The sequence below is a fragment of the Manis pentadactyla genome, chromosome 2 (genome assembly GCF_030020395.1).
Source record: "Manis pentadactyla isolate mManPen7 chromosome 2, mManPen7.hap1, whole genome shotgun sequence".
In the NCBI taxonomy this organism is placed as follows: Eukaryota; Metazoa; Chordata; class Mammalia; order Pholidota; family Manidae; genus Manis; species Manis pentadactyla.
The window spans coordinates 229,330,555-229,347,296 of NC_080020.1; the positions used below are offsets into that span (position 1 = coordinate 229,330,555).

Here is a 16,742-nt window from a genome sequence, read left to right on the forward strand (position 1 = left end):
TATTTAATGTCTATAATTGATAAAAGAAATTATAGTCCAGCTGTTTCTCTGTTGATCTTATTAATCATGCCCCCATTTAAGACAGTAGGGCCAGACTGGCCAAAGCAGGTAATCGTTGGGTATTGGGAAAAAGTTTTCTGTTTTCTCTTTCCTTAAGGAAGCTGACCTTGTTACAACTCATGAATTGGGACACAATTTTGGAGCAGAACATGATCCGGATGGCCTAGCGGAATGTGCCCCAAATGAGGACCAGGGAGGCAAATATGTTATGTATCCCATAGCTGTGAGTGGAGATCATGAGAACAATAAGGTAGGTGTCTTTTTGGGCTTTTTTATTGTTAGGAAAAGAAAGAGGCTATGTAATTAGAATGACAGCTCAGAAAAGCATTCCATTCTAGGAATGCAAATTACAAAGTACCCTGAAATTTGGTTGTGTGTTTTAGAGTCAAACAAGGTCCATCTAAATCTGGTTAAAGCTGTCATTTGGACTGTTTGTTAATCATGTGTCGCTTTGGGCTATATGGAAAATTAGTAATAGTAATAGCTTATGTTGAAGTTCTAGAATTTAGGATCTGGTGGGCTCAGATTTTAAGTTAAAAATATCCTGTGTTTTCATACATGGGTTGTCATTCATTTTAAATCTGTAGTACTTCACAATTTGCATGTTTTCATAAACTTTTGCAATAGGGTACATAATTTTGCCAGAGTAGAAGTCTCCAGTTGGAAGAGCCCTTGCTTTTCTTATTCATGGCTGTGTCTCCATGTCTGGTAGGGGAACCAGGGACATAATAAGTATTTGTTGAGTACATAAGTAAATTGAGGATATCTAGTAGAGTACACTAGTTAACTTGGGGTAGTGTAGAGACTTTAGTAGCTGGGACTAACTTTTAGTCCCAACTCTTAGAGCATGAACTAAAAGTGCTCATAGATGTCTGGTCCTTTCATGTGACTTGAGGTTGAGCAGCACAAGGCATGGTGAGGAGGGAGGCATGCTGGTTTTGTTGCTGAGTTTAAGAGGGTTGGGGGAGGGGCTGAAAGTCGGGCCTTCCTCAGGAGAGATGGTACCATGTTTCTCCTGACTCCTCTTTTGAGCCAACCTGTGGCTGTTTATAGCCTGACCAGGAGCTAGAAGAAAGGGTTACTTGTGTGTTTCTCTGGCCTTGACAATGCTTTTAAGAATATTTTTCTTTGGTTATTTTTGTCATCTTTTTTGATGTTGTATCTCATTTTCTTTGGCTGTTACATGTAAACAGCCCCTTCCTCTCTTGCTTTGCATTCTTGTTTTATTTTTTCCACCTGAAGAACTTTTTTCCCTACCCATTTTTGCCCATTCTCCAACTTGGTGCACACCCTGTTGCATTTTCCTCCTTTTTTTCAAATTTGTCTCTGCACTTGTAATCATGTACATTGTAGTTCAGCACTGTTCAGTAGAAGGTTCTGTGATGCTGGAAACGTTCTGTATTTGCTCTACCCAAAGCTTTGCTATAAGCAGATGGTATTAGGAATTGTAACTCTTAGGAAGGTTAACTGGTGGGAGGAGGAGTGTGTGTGGAGGCAATGAAAGTGAGTGTGTAGGGATGGTCACTTTTCCCTTAGCTCTGTCCAGGGGTCTGGCTGCTTGGGGCTGTGACTCTCATTAATGCATTCAAATTCACACTGAATTTGAATTTATTGGGATCCGATCTTTCATAAGTGAATTGCTAAACTGAGTTCATGAATCTGCAATGCTTATGAGTGAATCCAGCAAAACACTCACTGCCTGAGGTCTAGACTGAAATAACCAGGCCTGTCAAATATCTGTACTATAAAAATAAATTGGAAGATCCTTTTTAAAAAGTCCAGTTAGTGCTTCTGTTTAGAGTGATAAGGTCTTCAAAATCTTTCTGACATTTGATTCAGTGGTCACGGTTCCCTTTGAAGGTCCTGTGTTCTCAGCTCCTCAGGGGCTTCATGGCTCTTGTCTAGGGTGAAAGTAAAGCTATTTTAGCAATTTGCAGAGAACTGTGGAGACCCAACCTCAAGAAATAACTACATAAAGTTTTCCCCAAGAGTCTTACTCCTTTCTTGATAATTTCAGGTGGTTTGGAAAATGGGCTCCATTTTACAGCTCCTGGTACAAATCTCTAAGTTTATAAGGAGGCCATTTCTGTGGCTCTGTGCTGTAGCTGAGGCAGAGGCTCCTTTGAGACACTGGTCAACTGTAGAAAATGCAGAAGAACTGTTAAAATCTCAGGGATCCATGAAAATGTTTAGGTAACAATTTGGAATGTAATCTTTCAATAGATTCTATGTAATAGCATGCCTTTCACCAAGCTCAGCTATTTAAAAACTGCAAATATGGCTCATTTATATAACTGGCCAGGGAAAGAGGAGGAGGTAAACCGGAAACAGACCCTGCTCTGCATGTCTGAATCGCATGTCTAGGAAGACAACTGTCTGCCCCATCTCACTGCCTCTTCTGCAATGCCAGGCTGAGGCCAGGCCTGCGTACAGTCTGGAGGAGATCAGCAGCTCTCCACTTGTGACTGACTGCTTATGGTCCCAGTGGGACTGTCTAGGATGTCTGGTCTCCGTGTTTGCATAGCCTGCCCTCCTGTGAAAAACTTTAGGCTCTTAACCATATTCACACCAGCTTCCTAGTATCTGTAGAGGATAAATGGCATTTAGAGGCAGTAGTGATGGAACTTGACATACCATCTAGGCAGCTCTGATTGTGGCTCTCACATTAAGAGTCTGTCCCTAGAGAACAAGCATAAACACTGCATAGGAATGAATTTTTACTGCTCTTTTGGGTCCTTTGTGGCCTTTTTTCTCTTAAGATGTTTTCAAACTGCAGTAAACAGTCCATCTTAAAGACCATTGAAAGCAAGGCCCAGGAGTGTTTTCAAGAGCGCAGCAACAAAGTATGTGGGAACTCCAGGGTGGACGAAGGAGAGGAGTGTGATCCTGGCATCATGTACCTGAACAACGATTCCTGCTGCAGCAGTGACTGCACGCTGAAGCAGGGCGTTCAGTGCAGGTGGGAACGCTCCTCACTGTTGTGTAACCAGGTGTCCAGATAACAGCGGATAGGAAATACAGGAGCTTTAGAATCAGAGGGTGTGTGCATATGTGTGTGTAGTGCACATGTGTGCGGTGTGTGCATGCGTGTGTTTATCCCTTTTTCCCCTTTCTTGCCTTTACAGCAAGAAAAATGCTTTCTGGAAACCAATTAGACCTTATGTAACAAAATCTTTCATCTTGCATACTCTTTGAGGTAACAATCCCACAGTTCAAAGAGTCTTGTCTAAGGAAACAGAGGTACAAGAAAGATGATGTAACAAGGATGTTCAGGGCTACATTCTTCTATAATAACAAAATATTGGAAATAAAATGACAATCCTGGAATATTATTATTATTTTTGTTTATATATACAATAAAAGAGTATTATAGAATATTTAATGGCATAAACTGAATGTGGAGGACACAGGTTACAAATGAGAATGTACCTGTATGTCCATTTCCCACTGATAGATCAGTGCGTAGCTTAGAAGTAGAAGTGGAATCCTTTAGTTTATTGTGAATAAGTGATTTAACTGCATGCAGTGCATAGTAACACTGCAAATCTGATAGGGAGTGGGCTCTGCCTGTCTAGTTTCTTAACCACTGACTCCCTTGTGCCCCTGTGTCATCTTTTTTTTTTAAAATTACTTTATTAATGAAAACTAAGGATACCAGGATGTTTTAAAGACGAGTCATTCTGGACCTTTCTGTACTTAATCAGACAGAGTATATGCAGGCGACATCACCTGAGAAGTCTGAGTATGCAGGAGTGGGTGCCCCCTGTGACCTTCAGGGCCCTTTAACATGACCCTAGTGATTGCTGTGGGCTGTCATTTGACTTGAACTGTCCCCGTCTGCTCTTCTTCTGCAGTGACAGGAACAGTCCTTGCTGTAAAAACTGTCAGTTTGAAACTGCCCAGAAGAAGTGCCAAGAGGCTATAAATGCTACTTGCAAAGGCGTATCTTACTGTACAGGTATGTCCTCCTGTTGGTTCTCTCGGAATACTTTGCTCAAGTGAGTATGTGTACATTTGAAAGCAGGGTTATGTTTCGTTCAGGTGAAAACAACCTTTATGAACCTCATGTGCAGTGTTGTTTCAGTCATACTCTGTAGTTTGAGATAGGCTTGTTGTTGGTCTGTTTTATTCCTTTTCATTACTTTTTCCTCTTTTGTTCACTCCATTCCCATTACCTCCATTTTCCTCTCTCTCATAGGCATGTATTCTAATGTGTTTAATATTTGCCTGGATATATGTATTTTCTTGAAATATACCATAGTGTTATTTTGTGTATTTATGTGTTTTTAACATTCTCAAATGCTATTCTACTTGATATCACTTTTTGAACTCAATATTATGCTGTTATTATTTCTCTTGCACTGTGTATCTATGTCTACATATCTGTGTCTGTATCTAGTTCATTGTTCTGGGTACCTTCTGTGTCTGTTTTCAGTAGTCAGTCATGTGATTTACTACATTTTATTTACTCATTGACCAAGTAATGGCTGCTTGGACTGCCTTCACCATCTTGAGACTGCAGGCAGGACATGCTCATACATCTTCTCTGGGTGCTGTGGGAGCACCCCGGGTGCGGAGGAGGAGTGGAAATGCTAAGTCATAGACACAGGTACTACACTGGTCTCTAAAACTGTGGTACTGGCTTGTCAGTGCAAATGGGTTCCTGCATCTAGATGTCTAATTTTGGCCAATCTGATGAATGTAGAGATTTCTCATCCATATTTATGTTTTTCTTGAACATCTTCTTTATATTTGTTAGCTATTCAGGTTTTCCTTTTGTGAATAGCTAGTTCATTTATTATGGTCCACTCTAAAAAAGTTGGGTTTCATGTCCTTTTGCTGTTATTGATTTCAGAGTTTCAGTATAATAATCCATTTGTTTTAAACACTGCCTATACATCCCTCCTATTTGTTAGCCCTGAAACAGAACTATTTCATTTAATGTAATCAAATCTGTCACTATAAATTTTTCTGAATTGTGGATAGTTAGAGATTTCTGACAACTTCTTCTGTTAGCTTCATAATTTTACTTTTACCTGCATATAATGTTCTTTTTTTTTGACTTAAATTGTTTTATGTAATACTCTTCTTGCTACCCCCCACTTTTTTTTCTTATTTGTTTGGTATATCCCATTCTTATATACATTTTTTAGCTTTCTGTATCCTTCAGTTGCTTGGTTTGATTTTTGTTAACAGCTTTATTGACATATAATTAACATACTGTACCAGTCACCCATTTCAAGTGTACAGTTCAGTGGTTCTAAGTATATTCACAGTTGTGCAACCATAGTCAATTTTAGAATGTTTTCATCACCTCAGAAAGAAACACGTGCCCTTTAGCCCTCACTCCAGATCTCATCTCCCAGCCCCAGACAACCACTGATCTCCTTTCTGTCTCTATGGATTTGCCTGTTCTGGACAGTTCACATAAATGCAATCATACCATACATGGGCTTCTGTGTCTGGCCTCTTTCACTTAGAATAATGTTTTAAGATCCATTCATGTTGTAGCATGAATCATTACTGCATTTATTTTTTTAATATTTTTATACTTTTTAAATTAACGTATCGTTGATATACACTCTTATGAAGGTTTCACAAGAAAAACTGTGGTTATTACATTCACTCTTATTATCGAGTCCCCCCCATACCCCATTGAAGTCACTGTCCATCAGTGTAGTAAAATGCCACAGCATCCCTGTTTGTCTTCTCTGAGCTACACTGTCTTCCCCATAACCCCACACATACCATGCGCACCAATCATGATACCCCACAATCCCCTTCTCCCTCCCTCCCCACCCCCTCCCCTTTGGGTAACCACTAGTCCCTTCTTGGAGTCTGTGAGTCTGCTACTATTTTGTTCCTTCAGTTTTGCTTCAGGAAATGAGTGGGGGGTAGCAAGAAGCAGGAAATGCTTCAGGAAATCACTCCACAAATGAGTGGAATCATTTGGTACTTGTCTTTCTCTGCCTGACTTATTTCACTGAGGATAATACCCTCTAGCTCCATCCATGTTGTTGCAAATGGTAGGATTTGTTTCTTTCTTATGGCTGAATAGTATTCCATTGTGTATATGTACCACATCTTCTTAATCCATTCATCTACTGATGGACACTTAGGTTGCTTCCATATCTTGGCTATTGTAGTGCTGTGATAAACAGGGGTGCATATGTCTTTTTGAATCTGAGAAGTTGTTTTCTCTGGGGAAATTCCTAGGAGTGCAATTCCCGGGTCAAATGGTATTACTTCATTTATTTTTATTGCTGAATAATATTCCATTTCACGGATATGCCATGTTTTGTTTCATTCATTCATCAATTGATAGGCTTTGGATTATTTCCACTTTTGGGCTATTATGAATAATGTTGCTATGAACATTGTGTGCAGGTTTTTGTGTGGACATAAGTTTTCATTTCCCTTATATATACCCAGTATACCCAGGAGTAGAACTGCTGGGTCATATGGTAACTATTTAATCTTTTGAGGAACTGTCAGACAGTTTTCCAACATGGCTGTACCATTTTACATTCCCATCAGCTGTCTATGAGAGTTCCAGTTTCTCCACATCTTCACCAGCACTTGTTACTGTCTTTTTTATTGTAGCCATCCTTATGCATATGAAGTTTTGCCTCCTTTTAGTTTTTTCCTTTGGCTTTAAATTTGCATTTTGTAAGTTGTTACTCCAGATTTTACCTTGTGAGATCTCTGAGCACCACATAAGTTAGCCAAATGTTAGGGGCCTGAATATCTAAATCAAGCTTAAAAAAACCATTTTCTAGCTATGCTCAGTGTTTGTCTTTTTTGTAATAATAAAAGATTCAGAAAGATGTTATTTTTTTTTTTTAATTAAAGTATCACTGATATACAATTTTACGAAGGTTTCACATGAACAACATTGTGGTTTCACCATTCACCCATATTATCAAGTCTTCACTGCCACCCATTGCAGTCCCTGTCCATCAGCGTAGTAAGATGCTGTAGAGCCATTACTTGTCTTCTCCGTGCTCTACTGCCTTGCCCTTGCCCTACCTATATTGTGATTGTGAATTATAATGCCCCTTAATCCCCTTCTCCTCCCCACCCACCCACTCTCCCCAACCCCTTTCCTTTGGTAACCACTAGTCCCTTTTTGGAGTCTGTGAGTCTGCTGTTTGTTCCTTCAGTTTTTTATTTTTATTTTTTTTTTAAGGTATTATTGATATACAATCTTATGAAGGTTTCATATGAGCAACATTGAGGTTTCAACATTCATCCATATTATCAAGCCTCTGCCACACCCCATTGCAGTCACTGTCCGTCAGCATAGTAAGATGCTATAGAGTCACTACTTGTCTTCTCTGTGCTGTACTGCCTTCCCCATGACCCCCCCCCCCCACCATGTGTGCCATTCACAATGCCCCTCAATCCCCTTCTCCCTTCCTCCCCTACTCCTTCCTCCTTCCCTTTGGTAACTGCTGGTCCCTTCTTGGAGTCTGTGAGTCTGCTACTATTTTGTTCCTTCAGTTTTGCTTTGTTGTTATGAGGGAAATCGTTTGATACTTGTCTTTCTCTGTCTGGCTTATTTCACTGAGCATAATATCCTCTAACTCTATCCATGTTGTGGCAAATGGTAGGATTTGTTTAAAGATGTTATGTTTTTTAACATTTTGAGAAAATTTATTCTTACTACACAGCCTTTTGTTCCCTTGATATTTCATACAGAGTGCAACTAGCAGAGGATAAGTTCATAGAAGGAATCAGCTTTCCTGACCAGCAGCATCAGTGTCACCTGGGTTCTTGTTAGAAATGGAAATTCTTGGTCCCCTCCCCAGGCCTACTGCACCAACAGCTCTGGGGGTAGGGCCTTGTAGTCTGTCACAATGTTTCCCCAGTTGATTCTGATGCACACTTAACTTTGAGAGCTATGGGAAATAGGTGATGCTGTGTTTTCAATTATTTTCCTGTGTGTCTGATACTCTTAAAAACATGTGATCAACAAATATTCATTGAGCATTTTTTATGTATCTGTTCAGGACAGCATCATATACTGAGAATACAATGGCAACACAGAGTATAAACCTTCCCCTGAACTTGCTGTACCTTTCCCATAGCCTTCAGGAGTAGTGAGTTTGTTATATGACTGTCTCATTGACACTGAATGCTCAGCACCCACAGAGGGTTTCTAAGACCAGAGGCAGATAGATGTAAAGTGACCCAAGAAGTGTCTGGCATATGGTAGGTACTTAAGGAAAGGCTGCCTTTGTTTGAAACAGGGCGGACTCTTTTTTAAGTTCTTGTCACTGCTCCACAGACCTTTTAGCCTGAATTCTTTGGACTGGTTCCATTCCTCAATTGAAGGTCCCAGCCTCCAGAGCTCTGGGCAATGTCCATTGTTTTGATGCTGTAGTTTTTCTCTTCTTGTGTGAACTCTTAACTGCTTATGTTCCTCATGTTCCAGAGTGTGTCAGTCATTTCATCCTCTCCTGAGTTGGACTTGCTCTGGTGGCTTCCCTTTGTCCTTAAGCATCACTGATTCATTTAAGAAATATCTGTGGTGTGCCTGCTGTGTGATAGGGATTGGGCAGGAGTTGATGCATTAATAGGTTTGCCCTTTGCTCTTATTGAGCTTAGCCTGGTGGCGGAGTAACATCATAACTAGATGATCACATGGATGGCAATCACAAACCGTGTGCTGTGAAGGAGAGAAGTAGCTTAAGTGATGGGGCTCGACGGTGGGGAGGGGCAGGGTCCTCAGGAGGCCGCAGAGAGAGGGCATCTCTGAGACAAAACCTAATGGGTGAGAAAAGCCATCCAGTGCCCCCAAAGAGTGGCAGCAGTGTTCTGAGTAGACTGACCAGTGCATGTCAGGGTTTTCAGGTGAGAGGGGCCTTGTAGGGGGAAGAGCCTTAAACATTGGGCTCAGGAGATTTTTATGTGATGAAGTTGGAGGGAGCCAGAGCCAGGCCAGCAGCTTGGAAGCCTTCAAGGGAGTTGGCATTAGTCTAGGTAACAGCACATAGCAGTTTATTAGTGATAATAGTACATAATATATCATGCTTATATATGTTCTTTTATATGTAGGTTATATTTCACAATAAAAAGGCAAAAGCAAAATACATGGCAGATGTTAAACAGTGACTGAAGTGAGGCCACCAGTGTAGACATTTGGGAGCCTGAGAGCGCAGGGACCCCCCACAGCCCAGGGCTCGGCGCACAGCCAGGCCCTCAGAGCTTATTGGCTGATGGGATATGTGCCACTGTCATCCTTGCCCGGGTCACTTCTGACTCTTTGAGGCAAGGTGCTCACTTTCAGTGACTTGTCTGCCCATTGTATGCTTTCAGGGAACAGCAGTGAATGTCCCCCTCCTGGAAATGCTGCAGATGACACGGTGTGCTTGGACCTCGGCAAATGTAAAGACGGGAAGTGTGTTCCCTTCTGTGAGAGGGAGCAGCGGCTGGAGTCCTGTGCGTGTAACGGTGAGCACATCTCCGTGCCCTGACCTTGCAGCAGGACAAAGGATGGCCTGTCTGCCAGGCCCCGTCCTCCTTCGTAGGACACCTGCAGGGGCAGCCCTCACTGCTGGTCGGGGCAGTAGTGAGAACCCTGCTGGGGCAAGGCAGAGTGCTATGTGGAGACAGAACCCTCTGGGTTCAGATCCTGGCCCCTCCACCTTGTCTGTGAAAACTGTCCTGTGGTCTTCCGTTTTCAGACCATGTGGCACGCTTGGGGGTGGGGTGGGGACCAGAGGCAGCTTTATTGTGGTTGAGTAGGTGGAGGTCTGCCCCCCCGCCTGCCACGCGTACACACTGTGAAGGGAGCAGTAGCTGTCTGCATCTGCATCCCATTGGCACTGGACTGTGCTACTGCCTCGGACTTCAGGGTGAGTTCAGGATCTGACTCACTCTGCCAGGGTGTTCTGCTGCCCTCTGCGTCCCACCAGACGTCTGGGACAGGGGCCTCTCTTAGTGGTGGCTGGTGACATCGTGCTGGCCCCTCCAACACTTGTCCTCAGGTTTCCACCCTCTAGTTTTAGAACCCCTGGATCTGAGGGGCCTTGGGGGCTGACTGGGCTCTGAACTTCCTGCCCCATCGCAGGAGGATTCTGCTTTCAAAACAAAAAATCCAGAAGTCAGAACCCACTGGGTTGGGAACTCACCATCGGTACCATGGAGTGAGTGCTGCTTCCAGGTGGAGTAACATGTAAATAAGGAAGAGAGCACATGGCAGGTGCCACATAAATAACTTATCGAGTGAGTGCCAAGCGGCTTGGGGTGCCCTGGAAGGACACAGAGTAAATGCCCAGGAAATGCTTAATGATGGAAAGGCTTTTATTTTCCCTTTAAAGTGGTTTTGCTTGTTTTGTGTCCTAGTTGATTTCAGTTTCTCCTAAGTAAGTATAAATATGGGATTTTCCCAGGTCATGTTAAGACTGTCCCGAGTTACAGTGCCAGTCAACTTTTGGGACATTTCTGCCCCTCATATGTGTGTCAGATGGCTTATTTGATGCCCAGTTGTGTCCTGTCCACCCTTGTGCTGTTGGAGGGTGGTTTTGTGGAGGGGATAGTGTAGCTCAGGTGCAGGGCTCATGGTTTGAGGGGTGGGGCACTGAGCGCCGACCCGCAGGAAGACTATTTCGGTGGAGCCTTGGCTGCCACAGTGTGTGCGTTTTAAACTGAGAAGCAGGGATTGAAATCGGCAGTGGAGTAAGAAAGTTTGGCATTATGAAGGATTTGAAGCCGAGCAGTTTGGCTTTTATTCTGTTAAAGAAATGAAACAAGTTAGACTGTTTTTTCCTTGTGGCATCTCAGAGGGCCAAGGAGCATGAACTCTGAAGTTACTCCTTGGGGGATGAAATATGGATGGTATTAGCTGTTGCAATGGAAAACAAATGTGATCCCTTCCTCTCTGGGAAGTGTGTGCACGGCTATGAGTAACGGCAGCTCTCGGGCCTGTTCCGTTGCAGAGACTGACCACTCCTGCAAGGTGTGCTGCAGGGACCCCTCAGGCCGCTGTGTGCCCTACGTCGATGCTGAACAGAAGAACCTATTTTTAAGGAAAGGAAAGCCCTGTACAGTAGGATTTTGTGACATGAATGTGAGTATTTATGTAGAGCTTTTTCTTTAATAGCTAGACAGGAAGTTATGTAAATACTTGACTTTGTAAATGAAAGGCAATCAGTACACAAGTGCTGCCATGTCTCTCCAACCCAGTGCTCATCCCTGTGTGTCTGTACGTCTGACTAAGGAAGAGGCCAGTGCTCTCAGATGGGAGCACTCTCCGGAGCAGGGGACTGGGCTGGGCAGGGCCTGGGGGCGTTGTTTGGTCAGGTTGGTTGGTTTTAGGCAGTGAGTCTTAATTATTTTGTTTTCTAGGCTAATTTTAAGATTAGCTGAGATGGCAGAATTGCACGTTTTGATTTTGAAACAGGTGCTGAATGAGTAGGAAAGACCTAGAGGTGGCTTGACTCACCTGAATCAGACCCTTTTGTTCTCCACAGAAACAATTTTATTCCTGCAGAATCATGGGACAGGACTTAAAGGGTTAGGGAGGCTTCTCTAGGCAGCATGGTTGTGTTCTTCCTTTACTGTGTGTGTGTGTGGGATCATTGTAGTCCTTCCTGGAGCGCCCCATCTTTACCAACCAACTTTCTCCAGTTTTGTCTCCTGGTAGTTCTACACTGATTTATACAAACAAACTGTGGAAACGGCAGCGACAGTGTGTCCCACCTCCTTATGTACTCACTAAAAAGTTCTATGGGTCAAAGATAGTCCCTTACATGCTTGATTTAATGATGCCCTTTCATGTTAATTATTTCGATAAAAACCACATGGCTGCTAACTGCATTGCCCTTAGGGGTAATGCTGTTACATTCTCTCTTCATAGGGTAAATGTGAGAAACGAGTACAGGACGTCATCGAGCGGTTCTGGGACTTCATTGACCAGTTGAGCATTAATACTTTTGGTAGGTGATTTCCGCAGGGGGTGGCTTGCTTAGAACAGAGCTAACTTTGGCAACGATATCAGAAAAATATGGTTTCAGACTCATATGATCTGACCCTGCAATAGAAATGGAAATATTCCCCACTGGTTTTTAAACAACTGTTGGCTAAAATAAAGTTGACTCATAGATCTGCCCCTGTGTAGGTGGGTGCACTAATTCCCAGACAACGGAAGTCAATACTGATTCAGAATACTGGCTGTCTTCTTTAGTAAAAATGAGTATGTGACAGTCTAAGCATGGTTCAGTCCTATAGATTGTAAATCTGAATCCCGTTTGATACAAGGAACATTTGTTTAAAAGTGAGTCTCAAATTTTGCAGAAGCAAGGATATTTCCTCTTGGGTTCATAATTTGGAGTTTAGTCACAAAATTATATGTAGAGAGCAATAACTTTGTCTTCTTAAGCATCATTACAATATTCTGTATGATGAGTCTGCTGCTAGGGATTGTACTGAGCTCTCTGTAAGGTAATCTGTTCTAATCAGCAAGTCCATCAGGGCTGTTTCTGAAAAAGCCCCCGTGGTGGGGAGGTGGTCGGGTCTAGTGTGGTGGCAGTACTCCTCACAGTGCTGTCAGGAGTGCTTCTGTGCCAGCGATCTCTGGCATTTGACACAGTCATGCTCTACTAAGCCCATTTAATTTTAGATTTCCAAAGTACTTGATCAAGACATTGTTTGGAATGTTCACAGGGAAATTTCTGGCAGACAACATTGTTGGTTCTGTCCTGGTCTTCTCCTTGATATTCTGGATTCCTTTCAGCATTCTCGTCCATTGTGTGGTGAGTCACCAGGTTTTAAGTAATGAAATGTTACATTAAAATTTTGAGCAACTCCAAATCAACCATACAATGTTTAGAAACGATAAAAGATAAAATTTGTTCTTAGTGAGATCTGATGTGATGTCTCCAATGACATTTTTATTTCCCTAGGAAAGCATATTTTGTAAAAAGCTTAATTTACAATCTTTTAAAAAAATTATACTTTGTGAATGTTTTGTTCTCATGTATCATTTCTGAAGAATTTTATATTTCCAAGCACAAGAGGCTGTTTAACTGGATTTGTCTAGGATCTCTGATGAGTGAAGTTTCTAAGCAGGCATTTTCAGGCATAATAGAGCAGACATCAGCATTCCATAGCTGGCACCCTGATGCCATATATAGATTCTTGGCACTTTCATATGGGGTATTCTCATCATTCCAACTAGTAAGAATGAGCAGTCTTTCTTATTCTCATTCAAAATGAGTAACAGCTCACAAGACGAATTGGGCTTTGTCTGAGGAACTCCAGGTACTTTATAAATTTGGGGCACTTCTTCAAATCCCTTCACCTTGTTTCCATGGGAAAAATGAGGATGTGTCTGCTCTAGACGTAGGCTTCCAGACTGACACTTTACCTAAAACTCTTGGCCAGTGCTTCTCATATGAGCAATAGGAGAATCCTGGCCTAGCTCTCATTACTGCCTTTCCTATGGTTCTCCCGCCTGGGCCATCTGCCCGAGCAGTGCTGCTTTAGATGGGGAGCGGCTCTGCTGTAGCAGAGCTGTTCAGGGTCACAAGGTTCAAGCTTTAACAGATGCATGGCAGTGCCACCCATTATCGTTGCTTTTACTTGGGAGTTGAACCTACTTTGTTTACTGTAAAAATTATGAATGTGGACCACAAGGCCTGACCAAGTTGTGACAAGAGGGAGGGTAGTGGCTTGTTTCTGACCACAGAATACATTCAGGGTGAGGGCTGGGGGCCACTTGATTCTCAGGCTCAGCCTCCTGCCTCCATCCTCCCCCAGTGTCATCTGTGGCACATAAGCCACAGGTAGGGACGTGGGAGGGGGAGGAGGCAGCAGATGGAACCACGTGTTCAGCCTCCTGGGCAAGTATGATGTAGGGACTTAAGGCCCAGTTCCTCCAAGAGCTTGGGCCACAGGAACTCGGCAACAGCTGGGAAGAGTGTGGCAGCTGTGGTGGGCTGGGCAGTCCGAGGCCTGTGCTGAATGAGACAGCAAGCCCGGCCCCGGCCAGCCCCACCTTGGGGAGAGGCCCTTGCTGCTTCCTGCCACGGGCGAATCTCTCAGAAAAGTAGCACTGAAGCCTTGCCTCTTTCTTGCTGTAATGCCAAAAATGAATTTCCTTTAAGTACTAAGGAAACACTTGCAGGCTGGTGGCAGAACTCTTTAAGCCTGTGTAAGAAATTCATTCTCATCTATTGGACTTGCTATTTCTTCTCTTAGTATTAGGAGAGCATCTAAGGAAAGAGCACCTCCCTGAATTGTGTGTAGGAATGACCTTTCTCCTGCCCGTCTCTCCTAGGATAAGAAGCTGGATAAGCAGTATGAATCTCTGTCCCTCTTTCACCCCAGTGTAAGTATACCGCGGGAAAGAAAGTCACTTCAGTGGCAATTTGGGGCCCTGCTAAACAAAGGCCTGCAGGTGGCCACCCCAGCAAGAGCCACTGTCACATTGTGCAACCGCCCCTGCTCTGGGTGGTGGATGGTCGTACTGCAGCAGGGTCTGGGTTGGATGTTCAGGTAAATTCTCATGACAGCACCAACCCTGAACATTTATTTGTTGTGTGAACAGGGCAGGAGTGGCTTTGCTCCTACCCAAGGCTGTGACTGATTTAGCCGCTAACTGACTTGAATATGTTGAGGTCTTTTTCTATCTTGGGATCTTAACTTGGTAGGGTTGTTTCTTACGAGTGCTCTTGGGCTTCCAAATGGCAGCTCACTTCTGAGGTGAGGGAGAGCTTTTTAGCTCGCAGGATCACGGTGCCAGCAGTGTTAAGGCCACTTGGTGAGGAAGGTTGGAGCTGAAAGACCTGGATTCATCTTTCACTCCATTTCTTTCCAGAATGTTGAAATGCTAAGCAGCATGGACTCGGCATCAGTTCGCATCATCAAACCCTTTCCTGCACCCCAGACCCCCGGCCGCCTCCAGCCCCTGCAGCCTGTTCCTGTGATGCCTTTGGGGCCTGTGGCTCCAAAACTGGACCACCAGCGAATGGACACCATCCAGGAAGACCCCAGCACAGACTCACACGTGGACGAGGATGGCTTTGAGAAGGACCCCTTCCCAAACAGCAGCACAGCTGCCAAATCTTTTGAGGATCTCACAGACCATCCGGTCACTAGAAGTGAAAAGGCCTCGTCCTTTAAGTTGCAGCGTCAGAATCGTGTTGACAGTAAAGAAACGGAGTGCTAATTTAGGAATTCATGTTCTAAGCTCTTCAACTGTGCAAAAATATTTTTATAGATTTGACCTAAAATTACTGCATATATTTTGTGAAGATTTGGGAGAAATAAGGAAGTGACTTCACAGCAGATGCTGGTCATGTGTTTGGACTTCCTTCGCATACAAGGTTAGGCCCTTTTCCTTTTGAAGAGGTAAGGTGAATCTAGCTTATTTTGAGGCTTTCAGGTTTTAGTATTTTTGATTTTTAAAATATCCTTCAACCTGTGGTGCAAAAGCAGAAAATACAGCTGGATGAAGTAATATGAATATTTACATTTTTGTAAATTAACTTTTTATACTGGTAATAGCACTGATTAAGGGAGGTGATCAGTTTTTTTTTAATACACTGTAATGATCCGCTGAATATAATGAGGCATTTAGCAGGTACTTAATGAGGACAACAGGAACACAGATTTACCTTCAAGACAAAGGAGATAAAATCAAGTATACATTATCTCCAAAATGTTGGGTTCTAAGTATTACCCAGAGCTTTTAGCAGCAGGGAGAATTATACATCTAAATCTAGGAATAATGTTGGCTAGTAATTCTAAGGTTAGTATTTGCTAGAATTAAAACAACCTAGCTTATTGTGAGGGTTACAAATAGTAGCCAAATTGAGTTTACAGAATCCTGCCAACTGCTTAGGGCCATGATTTGCTGGGCCGTTTTTCTGTGTTTTAGAAGTATCTTCAAGTGTCTCTAATTCTGTTGTCATGCTCTTAAGAAGATCCCATTCACAGAACTTAAATGGAGTATGGCTGCCTCTTTTCAACAGACACTAGTTGCCAAGAGGGTACATGAACTATTTCTCACCCAAAGAACATGTGGTTGTGAATGGGCCATGGGGTGACATGCTGGCCAGGGGAGGGCTTTATCCCTCCATGGCTGATTCTGAAAGTCCCTTTGCAGTGACCTGCAGGTGGACGATGGCATTACTTTTTTGCTTTAGTACTTTGGGATGGTCTGCATTTACTGTGTGAAGGATAAAAATCATCAGATCGAATTGATTTCCTTAAAATTATAGTTAAAAGTTTTTTTCCCTACATACTGAGTTTCTCTACATACTGAAATGTACTCACCAGCCAACACATTTTAACTGAGATAACTTGTAAATTTTGAGGGCAATTAACCAAACCTGTGACAAACCCTGTCCTCCCTTCTGAGGGTGTTTGTTCTGCAGATAACCTGTTACACTAATACTTGAACTTGTTACCTTGTGGTATTTGCTGTCTAACTAGTCACAGTATTCTTATATTTTAGTTACACTTTTAGAATCTGATAAAGGGTGTGTGGGTGTATGTATGGGAGAGAAAGTGTCCAGCTGAATGTAAGAAAACCATTTTTTATAAAATTGTGACAAAGAAAAACTTTAGCTTTTTTGCCTTTATAAAATTAAGCTGCTCGGGGTGTATTTTTAGCTGTGGCACTGACGACACCTGCATCAATCAATAAATACTCATTGTCAAACACGCTGTAC

General features: G+C 42.9%; 1 protein-coding gene across 8 annotated transcripts in view; it reads left to right on the plus strand.

Annotated features, from left to right (window-relative positions):
* Positions 1-16,741, plus strand: part of ADAM17 (ADAM metallopeptidase domain 17) — a 50,817-nt gene extending 34,076 nt beyond the window's left edge. For 7 of the 8 annotated variants that reach the window (XM_036881894.2, XM_036881891.2, XM_036881899.2 and 4 more), the window contains 9 exons: positions 158-310; positions 2,820-3,019; positions 3,915-4,018; positions 9,382-9,516; positions 11,004-11,134; positions 11,924-12,002; positions 12,730-12,818; positions 14,345-14,395; positions 14,885-16,741. In XM_036881894.2, coding sequence (XP_036737789.1) covers positions 158-310; positions 2,820-3,019; positions 3,915-4,018; positions 9,382-9,516; positions 11,004-11,134; positions 11,924-12,002; positions 12,730-12,818; positions 14,345-14,395; positions 14,885-15,235 — 1,293 coding nt within the window. In that variant the 3' untranslated portion in view covers positions 15,236-16,741. Of the gene's footprint in view, positions 1-157; positions 311-2,819; positions 3,020-3,914; positions 4,019-9,381; positions 9,517-11,003; positions 11,135-11,923; positions 12,003-12,685; positions 12,820-14,344; positions 14,396-14,884 lie in introns of those variants that run through there. The other variant, XM_036881893.2, reaches the window with a different exon arrangement.
* The last annotated feature ends 1 nt before the right edge of the window (position 16,742 follows it).